The sequence below is a fragment of the Strigops habroptila genome, chromosome 4 (assembly GCF_004027225.2).
Source record: "Strigops habroptila isolate Jane chromosome 4, bStrHab1.2.pri, whole genome shotgun sequence".
NCBI classification, from domain to species: domain Eukaryota; kingdom Metazoa; phylum Chordata; class Aves; order Psittaciformes; family Psittacidae; genus Strigops; species Strigops habroptila.
The window spans coordinates 75577344-75590632 of NC_046358.1; the positions used below are offsets into that span (position 1 = coordinate 75577344).

Sequence of the window (13289 nt, forward strand, 5' to 3'; positions counted from 1 at the left end):
TTCAAACTTCTACATGCAGACAGAATATGTAATCATTGCAGTGTCATGTCCACCATCAGCCTGTGGTAGGATGTTTGCAATGAGTGTAGCAGGCACTGCAAAACAAACAAGAAAATGAGATTTAACAAATGAAATAAAATATATCCGTTACATCCATCTGTGCATCAGCAACACAAACAGCACACCCCTGAAAAAGGGGCAAGGATTGCAGAGCTACACTGACCTATTTTCATTGTATTTTCTCCTTATAATAAGAAAACAGAGCTTGGCAACAATACTAGGATACGGAAGAGAACCTTTTCTGTCCAAAGAGGAAGATTTTGTTCATAAGAATGGGCTGCAAACTCAAACTTCCCATGTCGTATTTATCATCAGCTCCTGATCTGCCCGGATTGCTCATGTCTTTAGAGCTGGCTGTTTTAAGTTCTTCCAGCTACAGGGCTGGTTGGACTTCTTCCCCTGGGGAAACAACCGCTGCTGTCATGTTTTAACTACACACAATCCTTCCTGCTAGTCAGCAGGATAGATACCTACAGCTGGAAAAGTCCCAGAGGCCCTCCCAGGAACAGGCTAATAGTGTGCACATCAAGGCTTTTGCCAGAAAAGAAAAGGATGCATTTGTAGAGCACATACAAAAAGAGAATATGAGCATCTCCATAGCCTGCTCCAAAAACCACACTGGTCTCCTAAAGCAAAGACATCTGAGTACAGAAACATGTGGGCCAGTTACTGCAGGAGAAAGCAGACTACAAACTGGGAGTCCTTCAGCTGTTCTCTAGGAGCTGCTGAGGAGTACTGCCAGCCCTGAGATGGAAATGCAATGCAGAGCACTTGCATTTATCGGAGGGAAATGAAATGCTTAGGGGCAATCACTAGCAAGTAGCTGACATATAGGTCGTACGCCTGCATGTTTGTGCCTCCTCTATGCACTAGGGCAGAGATTCTCATGCCATTTAGACAGGGCCCATCTTGGCCACCCTGGCTGAGATGGCTGAACCCTTCCTTGCTGCACGTGCTGCTCACCCCTAGCACAGGCACGCAGCTGCCTCTCCAGCTGGCTAGTCTTAAACCCCAGTGAGCATCAGAGATTCTGACAGCAAATGTCTCTCTGTTTGTAGGACATTTCTGAAGCTGACAGGTACTGCTGTGCCTCAGGGACACTAAGCGATACAAGGCTTGTCCTCGCAGGTGAGCAGTCAAGCTGTTCTGAGTTTCCCCAACCAGAGAACTTCTTGCTTTCTACCAAGCTGCTGGGAAACTGAAGCCAAAGGAAAGGACAAACTGAGAAATACCACTGTCTCCAAACCAGCCAGATCACAGGCCAACTTCCGAAGAGCACAGATCCTCAGGGAAGATGCTTTGTGTCCTGAGGGAAGCTCATTGCGGGGACTGCCACAGGGAACAGAAGCGCAGCAGAACAGCTTGAGGATTTCCAAAACCAAAGAAAATGGACAAAGACAGAAAAATAAATAAAACTGAGAATACTGGGAGTCTTGAGCTCTTCAGAGGCAGGTCACTGCTAATCCCATGCCATTAAAGAGACTCTGGACCCAGGCAGGTCTGGTCTCTGTTACCCTTGGGGTAATGCTGGTCCTCTGAGAACTAATGTATTTTACTTTAGGCTCACCACAAAGTAACTGGGTAAAAGATATTCAGAAGGCAAGAGGAGCAGTTCCCTCTAGATTTAAACTAATTCCCACTTCATCCAACAAGCTTCTACAGATATCTGCACTAGCACCAGAAAATGCTGGGTACCTTCTTTTGGGCATGGGGCTGCAGAGGTGAAGATACCTTTACAATCACCAACAGCCACACATTCACCTTCTCCAGACTTTACTGGTCAACTGTGGTCCCACAGTGGTGACAATACAGCCCCCCATGAAACTCGAAGAGTTCAACAGTTCAGGACAAGAGGCAGGCAGCAGTTGGGAGCTACACGTTCCCAAGAACTTGGATGGGAAACGGTATAGCTGAGCATATCTCCAAGCACGATTACCTGGGAAAGTCTGCTGAACACTCCTTTGAGACAGGTTAGGACAGGCAGCACATACTGATAAAGGCACTAGCTTTTAAACGGAGGCCAGACATCTCCGGCAGGAAGCTTCCTGGCTTCCAGAGAGAAAGGCTTCCCTCTGGTCACAGAGAACAGCTAATCCTGAAGGCAGGACCAGGGGACAGAGCGCTGTGGCTCTCAGATGAGCAGGGGGCCTACAACAAACATTGCCTCTGCTCAGGGAGAGCCACCTTCCCTCCCCTCCCTCCTCTCACCCCAAATTGTATGCACATAACAATGCTCCTAGCAGGAGTTTCACATGAGCAGGAGTGCTGATACTATCAGGATCAGTGGTTGTTTCAGCAGAGAAGCAAGAATAACTTGTTTAGTGCTTCTGAGGAGCCATGCTGCAGGCTGGGGACTAGGAGAAAATTTCTGCTTTTGACAAGGGTCCAGAAAGTTTCTCCTATTTTAGGATTTAGCATCAATTTAGGAGAGTGGAAAAAAAAAGTATTTTGTTTTAAAGAGCATCTTCTTCCCCATCAGATGTTGGACACAGCAACAGAAAAAGTTTTGAATTTATAGACAGTGCAGCTTTTGCACAAGCTTGTTCCTTTGATGTAGCTGTTAGCACCAAAAGAAACTGAGAAAAAGGAAAAACTACCAGCCCAGGCAGAGGGAAGCTGCAGTCCTTTTAGTGCACTGAGAATGCACTCGCTCCTCTCAGAGCTTGAAGAATGCAGCCCAGATTTTTTTTTTCCACTAGAATTTGAAAAGAATAAATCAAAGTAATTATAGCACTGCCCTTTCAGAACTGCTTTGCAAAGCTGAAATCAGAGCTTCAAAAGGTTTTTACTAGCAGCCAGCAAATCCAGAGAAGCAGAGATGCCTACTTCAAGCAGCTATACTAGCCCCAAGATGTGCTTCATGAGCCACTTCCACAGGGAAAAATAGCCTGGGTTGAATTAAAGCAGCTTATAAAGTCTATATTTATATCTTACTACCCCCAGCCCTTATTACCTACACATCTGCATGAAATCAGGATCAAGCCTTCCAAAAGGTTCCCTGGCCTCTGATGCAGACCCCCACACCTATACAACATTTATTGTCCAGGAACTCCGGAGCAGAGAGAGACAGCTCATCGCTCCTACACTATGGGGAAATAAAGTATGACTTATTAAAGAAAAGGACAGCAGTGGAAGGAAGAGCTGAATCCAAGTACTTTACCTTTTGATGTAAAGGTTCAGTGCACAGGGCACTGCCGCCACCCTGGCAGGGCAGCACAGTATTGTCAGCTACATTTTGTTAGTGAGGTAACGACTGCTGTCTACTGATCCTGGTTTCGTGCAGAGGCAGGTAGGGTTCATGAACAAAGGCTTCTCTTCTGGCATCTGAACAGAGATCTCTCTCAGTCAACCATGGACAGGGTGGATTAAAACATTCAGGTTTAAAAAAAATACTTCTTTGAAGGTGACAGTTGTGTTAACTTTCAGATGCTCTACCTAGGAATTGTTCAAATTAGATTTAAAAAGCAATCAGGTAGTTCATGTTTTCTGCATAAGCTTTAAAGAACAGACAACAGCACTGGTGACAGCCACTGGCTCAGTGCATGGCACTGATTTCAGTAACACATGTTCTTTAAGTGAACCAGAAACTGTGTTTTCCTCCTCCAATCAATTGACAGAGTTCTGAGAGGAGAGTATGAGTTACAGAAGACTAAAACCACACTCTATCCAGAAATAGTTATATTCAGCAACTATAATACTTCCATTAGGCAATTATTATTCAAGGTACAACTTGACAAGACGGTCTCTTACGAGTCCAAATGGAGCAGTTTAACCAACAAGAATGCTACACTGCTGGTCTCAGGTGATTGAGCTGCATTTCACCCCAACACAGCCTGGTTCAAGACACAGGTTAAAAAAAAAAATAATCTTTCTTTTTAGAATAACTTTCTTTTTCGCCATTTTGACACAACAAAAAGCAAAACTAGGAGTCTGAAAAAAACCCATTTTAAACTACATGCATATTCTTTACTGACTTAGGCTCGTTGTAAAATGTAACACAAAGTTTGATGTGAAGTTTATACTGAGTTGTAAATACAGATAAAATATGTTTCATTGTTACTGACCAGTGACAAAGACAGTCTCCGAGGTAAATCAACTAGTGAATGTGCAAAACAAGATTAAAATCAATGATTTAAAACAAGACTTGCTGATTTAAGCCACAGCTGAAGTCTGGCAATGTAAATACATTCACCCTGGCCACAGAGGGCCTCAGCTCTCCCCATTAGCCCATAGCAGGTTTCCTTCTTGGGTCAAAAAACAAGGAACACTGCAGAGCAGCACAAGGGACACTGGCCACCTCTCCACATTGTACCTGCATTAGGAAAAGAGGACTTCAATCTCCAAGGCTGCCATTCCAACACCTTCACTAGCACTAAATTCACAGGACACCTAAGGACCCAAGAGACAGAACATGGAAACTTTATTCTAAGGCATCCTGCTTCATTCAGCTCTGCTCAGGACAAGCTGAATCTAAATAGAAAGCGTTTTCACAGTTTGTTGAGAGATATTTTTCAGGCACTTGAAAAGAACTAACTTATTACCTCCCCAAAATAAAGGCAGCCATAGGCTTCAACAGAAGAAGTGAACAAAAATTCTGGACTGGGACATCCTCCAGTTTGGAAGAATGCACATCTGGATGGGAGCATTGAGCCTGTCTCGTTTCTAAAAACACACTGTTCACTGATCATTAGTGGGCTGTTTATACTTTGCATAAAACATATAGGCCATTTTATGGTTTGTCATACATATTTCTCCCTGCTGAAACCTCTACAGATCCCTCCAATAAAACATAAGTTTACTCCCAAATCCAGAGCACCACTGCAGAAGCCATCAGCACCATGTGCACAGAGCCGCTGGTCAGCCAAAAGCCTCTACCAAGAGCTTCTGCAGCCTGAATCTTCCTTTTCCCATAGAATCAGAGGAATTCTTTGTCCCATGGCCATCGGAAGCCTGCCGTAATGTACCAGCAGCTCATGTGTACTCAGCTCACACCAGGGAAAGCACGTTTCAGCCACCTTACTTCTTAATACAGAGAGGAAATTTTTCCTAGCATTATGGGACACAGTGTTGATTGGAATGGTTTAAACATGCTGATTTAGATAAAAAGGTTTTGAAAGCTGTAAGGATGCGCTACCAGGATATAAGAAAGACTCCATGGATGACAGTTTGACCATTCTTTCTACAGCTAGCCAAAGACTAATACGTGTACTTGTCAGGAAACACACAGAGTTTCAGGCAGTAGATCCTCCTCATAACCATTTCCCAGCAGCCTGTGTTGAGCTGGTAATTTACCCCAAAATAGGCTTTGGGTGGGCCTCAATTCCACAGACTCGCTATGTAAGAGTCAAACTGAACTTTACTTTGGTGGCCCAGATGCTCCCATCACAGGGAACATAGAAATCCAGTGAGTGAGGTGATCTGGGTTAAAAACAGGTAGTATTTGAAGGGAAGAGTGGTTGGGGTTTTTTTAATTTCATAGAAAATCTTGCTGACAAAGCATACAGCTGTGAGTTCTTCTCCTTTGATGCAGGCAAAATTGTTTCTCCACACCAAAAAAACAAACCAAAGAAGGAACAAAAGAGAGGATATTGGCTATGTGAGGGAGGGAAGTGAAAGTAATATTCAAAGCTATGAGAATATATAAAGTAAAACAGAAAAAGAAGAGATTTCCCTCGCCACCAGCGTGGCAGCACTGCCCTCAGGGGTAATGAGAGATGTCTGACAGGTTCATCATCCGAGAGCCCATGCCCCTCCACGTGCCCACATGCCCAGGACTTACACTGCCATGCCACCAACAAACTCTTCTGTAGCCTGGCAGTAGATTGTGATGGCAACACGAGCATCTGCGTCAAACGTGAACTCCAGGCTATACAGGACTTTCTGCTTCCCATTCTCCTCAGTAGGACTGTCAACATCATCTTTATACCTGAAAGACAAAGCCAGAGGATTAGAACATATTTTTATGAGATGTGATCAAGATAATTCTGGGAATCAGGACAAGAGTACTCCAGTGTAGGTGTTCTGGGCAGGCAAGGCACCGTGGGCTTCCACTGGGGCTTCCCAGGAGAATTCCATTCCCTCCTCCAAGGAAGGTTCTTCCAAGATTTGACTGAAGTTACCCAAGTGAATTACGTAGTCATGATGTTGAGGGATCTCACCCAGCCTTACAATGCTGGGACACAGAACGAGACAAGAAAGTGAACTCTTGAATGTCAAACCCTTAGGATAAGAAACATTCTCCCTCCTTTTAAATCTTCATATTAGGCTCAGTATTTAGGCTAAAGAAATCCTGCATGGGCCTGAGAAGTCTGAAGCCTAATTCTTTCAACTCTGCAAATGAAATGGCACACGACAGGCAAAATATCAGCATTTCTGTAACACAAAACTCCTGAAACTCAACAAAAGGCACCTCAGTATCACACAGAAGATGATATTCAGATCAGAAAGCATACAAATATAGGAACTTCAAATACCTTTAAAAGTAAAAATCATCAACTGAAAACCTCTGATGCTGCTAATGACTGAACCTTGCACGCATTTATTGTATGAACAACAGTTAACATTCAACTATGTAATAGATGCATGATAACCAATACAAGAATGAGTTCAGAGGTTATTTCTGTTTCCATCAAGGTGAGTTATAACTTGGCTATGGGCTACTGTACAGCTGGATCCCACTGTGTGATCACCACTGCCCAGGATTAATCCTTCTCCCTGCTGCTAGAAAAAGGCAGGTAACAAATCTGGTGAAGAAGGTGGTATGAAGAAAGCTCCAGGGCAGCAAGCTATGGCCATGGGTGAGCAGTGAGTTATGGCATGCTGGGAGCGGCCAGTGAGACCAGCAATCTGGAACAAGCAGCCAACACAACACATCATAAGATATCCCCTTCCCTGAAGAGCAAAGTGACAGACAGAATGGATGTGATTCACTTGCAGGGCAGAAGCAGATTCTCATATGTAAATTCCAATCCCCCCACAACCCTACAACTGTAGGTACCACCATTAGATCCCACACTGTGCAGAAATGGTGAATGCAACAGGTTGCCTTTGAGAGGTGTACGAGACTACTTGCTGTACGCCCAGCTCCAGCCTCACTTGTCTGCTGGTACTACCTTAATTGCTGCGATGCCTGGGTCAAAGCCAAGCAGCTAAACTATTCAGGAAAGGCTTGGCACAGTCTCTGACTTCGCAGTATCAGTCAGCCTCTCTCTTCATTAAGCAGCCTCAATGAATATGCTGCACTGTTGAAAATACTCAGAAATGGCCTAGGCATACCTCCATAATTCCATCTGAAAATTGTCAAGGGGATCCTTATTTACCGAGTTCACTGAGATGTAATAACTGCTGCCTAATTAAGAGGGTTCCAGCATGAATTTTATTTAACACCACACTGAACAAGAATGAAATGTTCCAACTTCAGCCATTTAATACAGAAGGTGCAAAATACAGAGCAAAATTGAGAGCAGTACAATCAAATACCTAGCACACATACTAATGTAACCCTAGTGAACCACTATAGCATACACCTGCATTCCTGTCTGAAGGACTTGGAGAGCTCCAAACAAGACTTTTGCCAGAGGTTCACCTAGGTCAGAACAGTAAATCAAACTAGAATATACTCAACATGCTAGTATAAAAACACAAATCCCAAAAACTGAGGGTCTGAATACTTGCAGCAGCAAATACTGGGTACAATATACAGTATAGAGCAAGATGGTATTTTCACACTAGCTAGTTGCGTTAAAAAGATAAAATCATGGCACTTGAAGGCTGAAAACAAGAAATACTCTATCCAGCAGGGCAGGTTTGCTTAGAAAACACGAGGGTAGCATCAACATTTTGTGCTGAGCTGACCCAAGAACAACAGATGGCAACAATCAGCTCACAAGAAAGCAGCAGCACAAACTTCTGCCAATTCCCTCTTGCTGCACCACCCTCCACTGATCCGAGGTTGGCAGCGAAGGATCTAGGCTACAGTACATTTGCCACTTCTTCCAGAAGGAGGGTGAGGGAGAACCAGCACCCCTTGAAGGCAAGGACCAATGGAGGCTGCTTCACAGACCTATACTCACTGTATATATAGGTAGGTATTAAAATAGAGTTAGATGCATGTTGATCGTGCATAATCAACACCACAGATCTAGATACCTGTAACAGCCCCAAGTAACAAGGTGGGAGACCTGGGGATTGAGGGCAGATCAAACAAAAGCAATTAGTAATTATTAATGACTATCAGTAATGACTAATAGTCATTAGTAAAACCATTGCCTGTTTTGTCTTCTCAGAGAAGTCACAAAAAGCACACGGGTTCCTGTGCCACCACGCTGCTCCCCATGTCACTTCTGCACCTCCCTGCCAACACTCAGAATGTGCTTCCATCCTTTCAATAAGAAAAGGAGTTAAACCTTTCTAAACCTAGGCTTGACTAGATCTGTTGCCCTGGGTTCTGAGTTGCCGGCTGGGCTTAAACCACGACACTGGGAAACCACCGAGGGGCCACTACCAACTGCAGTGCCTGGAGAGAAGGTTTCTGCAGGATGCATCTGCTGGGAAGTAGGAGAGTTAGAGCCCTGTCTGCCTGGACCACCACCACTTGAGCAGGGGGCAAGGTATACACGCCTAAATGGTGACAGTCACAGCAAGGCTGTGTACACATCTTCCAGTTGCAACATGCCTGGTGCTGGAAGTTAAGAAAATTGTCTGCCACGTAGCAAGGAGTTCAGGTGAGAAAAGACTGCATAAGGAGCTATGCCAACTGGTAGTGGTACGAAGGAACAAGCAAGGGCTACTGGTGCATACTTTGAGAGACAGAGATATCTCATGTTCCACCTTAAGGTGCAGGAACAGTGGAATGTATCTTCAGGGGACTAACAAGAAGAAGTCACACATTTTGCATTCCTTCTTTCTTTGCAAGGGATATGGCAGACAAGCAGGTGGTGGTTCAGGAGTGGTTCGGGAGTTCAAGAGCTCTTCTGTCTCTACCTGCACTTGAACTTTACGGTGTACATTGAGTCAAACCCTACAGACAGTGTTGGTGTGAGGCAGCCACAGATGCATGCACAAGTTTAGAAACCAGTGACTTTGCTAGGTGTGCCTTTCAGTCATGCACACGAGAGCACAGCCTCCACAAGCACGTGTACAGAGCAGAAGAGACTGACCACCTTTGAGAACAAACAGCTGATCCAACGTTATGCTGAAAAAGGCAGAGCAGGATGACCAAGGGAGCTGAAGCCACCTGGTCTGACATCACCTCTTTTTGTTTTTCTGTTAAAGAATTAAAACATAATAATTAACAGCAACCATGACAATTTTATAGAACTAGGTTGAGTCGAACCTGATTTCATCCTTTGAGGAGATTAAAAAGTTTGACCAAGAACTTAGTAGACCTGCAGGATAAATGTGAAGTATTGCTTGACTTAGCATTGTGAGATAAGCACTACAACAGTGTCAGCAGACATGTGACATCTCTATCAGTGTTGACCTTCTTTGGGGGAGATCACCAGCAAATGGAGGCTTTCCTGTTTCGGCATCCTGCAGATACGTGTACAGTTTAACACTGTCCAGGGCTGCAGAGCAGGAAGTCCCAGCACCCTCACCACTACCACCTCCACTGCAGGATGAACAGCTCCAAGGATCATCAGCCCCACTGTGCTGGAGAGGGAAAAGGACAGACTTCCCTTCTCTCATACACAGCGACTCACCCATCTCCTTCAGTCCCTATTATCTGCCTCCCTTCTCAGGCCCTTATCCAAAGTGCTCAGTGGTCTCACTACTCTCCATGGTATTGCTGCTGCTTCAGACATGTTCCCAAGCCACTATAGTTGCTGATTCCTTCAGCACTTTTGTTCCATGACGCTATCCAAAGCCCAGAGCCCACACTGAAGCAGAGAGGCTGTCCCAGGATGTAATTTTTCCACGAAACACATTGCTTCATGAGTTGATCTTCCTCCTGTGACTGGAAGTGCTTTCAAGGCAAGAGTAAACTGCCAGCATAAGCCTGTCAGGTACTTCAGCTCTGAAATAAAGCTGCCAATCCAGTGCCAGAAGAGGAACATGAGACAGACATAAGGCACTCTTTTTCTGTTAGTGGTTAACAGCAGAACTCATGCTACCCTCCTCTGAGGTTCACAGAGTCTCATCCTGCTAGAAATCAAGCACTCACACAAGGTGTTGAAGACTCAGGTCCACAGGTTTATTGCTTCTCTCCAAAGCTGCTGTAAACATTCAGAGTTGGGCAAAGCTTGGAATTTGTCTGGTGAGAGATGGGTGGGAAGCCCAGAATGGACATTTCTTCATATTCTTCCATAAAGTCCTGCACTCCAAATAATGGATCAACACCCTCTTCACAGGCAAACAATAACTTTTCAATTAAATACAAGGTTGGTATTGGGACCAGAGCTGTATAACATCTTTGTCAGTGACACGGACAATGAGAATAAGTGCACTCTCAGCAAGTTTTTACAAGGGCATGCAGGGATAGGACAAGGGGGAATGGCTTTAAACTGAAAGAGGAGAGATTTATATTAGGTATTGAGAAGAATTTTTTCAGTTGTGAGGCGCTGGCACAGGTTGCCCAGAGACACTGTGGCTGCCCCATCCCTGGCAGTGTTCAAGGCCAGGTTGGATGGGGCTTGGAGCAACCTGGTCTAGTGGAAGCTGCCCCTGCCTGTGGCAGGGGGGTTGGAACTGGAAGATCATTAAGGTCCCTTTGGACTCAAACCATCTTATGACTCTATGAAAAACAGAAACTTTGTGAGCATTTTACCATCAGACACCACTTTACACCTAGACACTCAGCTCAGTATCATTTTATTTGGTGGAGAAGGTAGTAAATTAAACTTAACTAGTTCTGGAAAGAATGTGCAAGCCTCAACTATTGGTTTCAAATAAGCCAAGCTGGAGAGGGCACAAAGTGTCTTTATGTACACAGAGGAATAAAGGAAACATCTCTAGTACAGAACAGTAGAAAAGGCACAAGACACAATGTACCCTTGGGGACTGGCAACTAAAATCTCATTCTGGGCCTACATCAGTGCAAAATTAAATACAGTAATGTTGATGGTGGTGTCATCAGCAGTAACACGGCAGCGGCAGCACAAGAGCCTGCTGGAGCTCATGAGGCAGCAAAAGAACTGATAGTACGAGGAATTAGACAGATGCAAACCTGGACACTGTCAGGGTGCATGGACAGTGCATTTCAAATAGTCCAGAGCTGCAACTCTGCTTGGGAGGACAACCACAAAAAGCAGAATGACAGAACTGTATGTACTAAACTCCATCAACTCCTCCATTCACAGCAAGGCCTCTCCCAGTGAAAAAGCCACTTCCCGTTTGGCTTCTGAGATGTTACACCATTTACGTGGATGCCTGCAAGGAGAACAAAATACCCTTTCCACAGCAAGTGTGGGAGGAAAGTAAGGCTATTTCCTAGAGATGTATTTCACCCTTCAGCTGAAAGGGTGAGACAGCATTCAGAGCGGTTTACCAATGGTTACTTTTTCAGAAGTTCTTCCCTCTTTTCCTGTTCAATCAGTTTTGAAACCACAGGCATTGCTCATTTAAAAAACAAAACAAACCCCTCATTTTTCACACAAAAACAAACTGAGGGTTTTGTGTGGTTATGACTCAAACTACTCACGTTACACCATGCTCTCAGAACCACCTTGGCTGAGAGCGGAAGCTGGCCCTGCGCCTGAAACGCAGAACTCGGAGCGATTCAAGGATGTTTGAGAAATGCTCTGCCTGGACATCTGCCCAGTCGCTCAGACCAAAACAAAGCACTGTATGCTGGGCCCCTGAGCTTCAGCCATCTGTTTGAAAGAGGGCAGCCACAGGTCGAAGCGTTTGCCATTACGTTTAATCCAGCTAGTGCTGCTTTAGATCTCAGCGTAGCGCAGTGAAACAGATCTCCATAACTATCCAAACCTCCTTCCCCTATGCATGGGCCATAAGCCATCTAAATAAATGCATAACACTAGGACCGAACTTTATCTTGGCAGCAGAAGAAACCTGAGGAAGTTTCACTCAAGACCAATAAGTCTTCCTGGCCTGTGACTTGCACCAGAATCAGCCACTTTCTGGCTTCTCCTTGCACAAGAATGCAGAAAGGAATCTCTCTGTAGGGTTTATTGACCTGACTAATATCTTCCATTCATACTAATGATTTTATGGTTTTGTTTACCACTCTAGTCTGTCCTGCAGAGACAGATACATCACTAGTCCTGTTTGGAAACACAGATGGCTCAAGTCTAGGGTTAAGGAAAATAAAAAACACCTGAAAGCTTTGATCACAAGAGAATAGAAACCTCTAGCCATATCTAGCAACAAGGATCTGGAATTCGGCTGTTTCTCCAAAACCTTATCAAATACAGTTTGGCTCTGGATGACAGATTGGGGCTGAGTTGAATAAAATGAAAGGTTCAGGCAATAGCAATACCTCACAAGTCGGAGAGAGTCTTTGCGGATATTCACCAAACTTCTCAGTGTCTTCACTGGTTCGTGTGGAGCTGGAGTTACATAGGGAAACTGGAACAAAAAGGCAAATAATTCTCCCATTATTATACCATAAAAGGTAGCAGCATGTTACCTGTCATACAATTTACCCAAACCAAGAAACATCTACCTTTAAGGGTACTCAGCACAACAGCCACAAGGAACAGTAATAGCAAATTCTACTTACAGATAAATCAAGTATGTTTCAGGGTGAAAATCCTGCTCTGGCCCAGCAACAGCTCATATTGGCAGAATGTACTTTAAAAAAGCTCTTTTTCTGCACCCTGAATTCTGGAAAGCCTTGCTCTCACAAGCTTTTATTTCCACTTAAGAAACCACCTCCAGCTTGAGCAAAAGAAATGCAGCTCTTCCATGTGTGTTACAGCATGCAAAGGGTGACTTGACTGTTAATCAGCATGCTGAAGCCCTGGATTACTGGGGGAAACGCTTTTTATTCTTAAACAATGGGGCAAATGTTCTGGAAAAGAAAAGAAAGAGGCTGGGACAGGGGGCCTCATTCTGTCCTACTGTCAAGAGACCTTCTTTCATAGATTGCCTAAATAAAGGACAATAATGCTTCAGACTGTAATTCTCTTTCCTGGTCACAGACTCTAGCAAGAAATGCAAAGGAAACTGCTTACTGTGGTGATCACAACCTGTTCCAGCTGCAGACCTGCCTGCTGTACCTCCCATCTGCTTGGTGAAAATTGAAGCCGAAACATCCACTCACACAACTG

The 13289-nt window shown here is 44.5% G+C and overlaps 1 protein-coding gene across 3 annotated transcripts in view; it reads right to left on the minus strand.

Moving 5' to 3' along the window:
• The window catches only part of MGRN1 (mahogunin ring finger 1), a 55919-nt gene that overhangs the window by 32471 nt on the left and 10159 nt on the right, over positions 1–13289 (minus strand). For all 3 annotated transcript variants that reach the window (XM_030484794.2, XM_030484793.1, XM_030484795.1), the window contains exons 3-4: positions 12497–12585; positions 5840–5986 (exon numbers count right to left, since the gene is read on the minus strand). In XM_030484794.2, coding sequence (XP_030340654.1) covers positions 5840–5986; positions 12497–12585 — 236 coding nt within the window. The remainder of the gene's footprint in view (positions 1–5839; positions 5987–12496; positions 12586–13289) is intronic.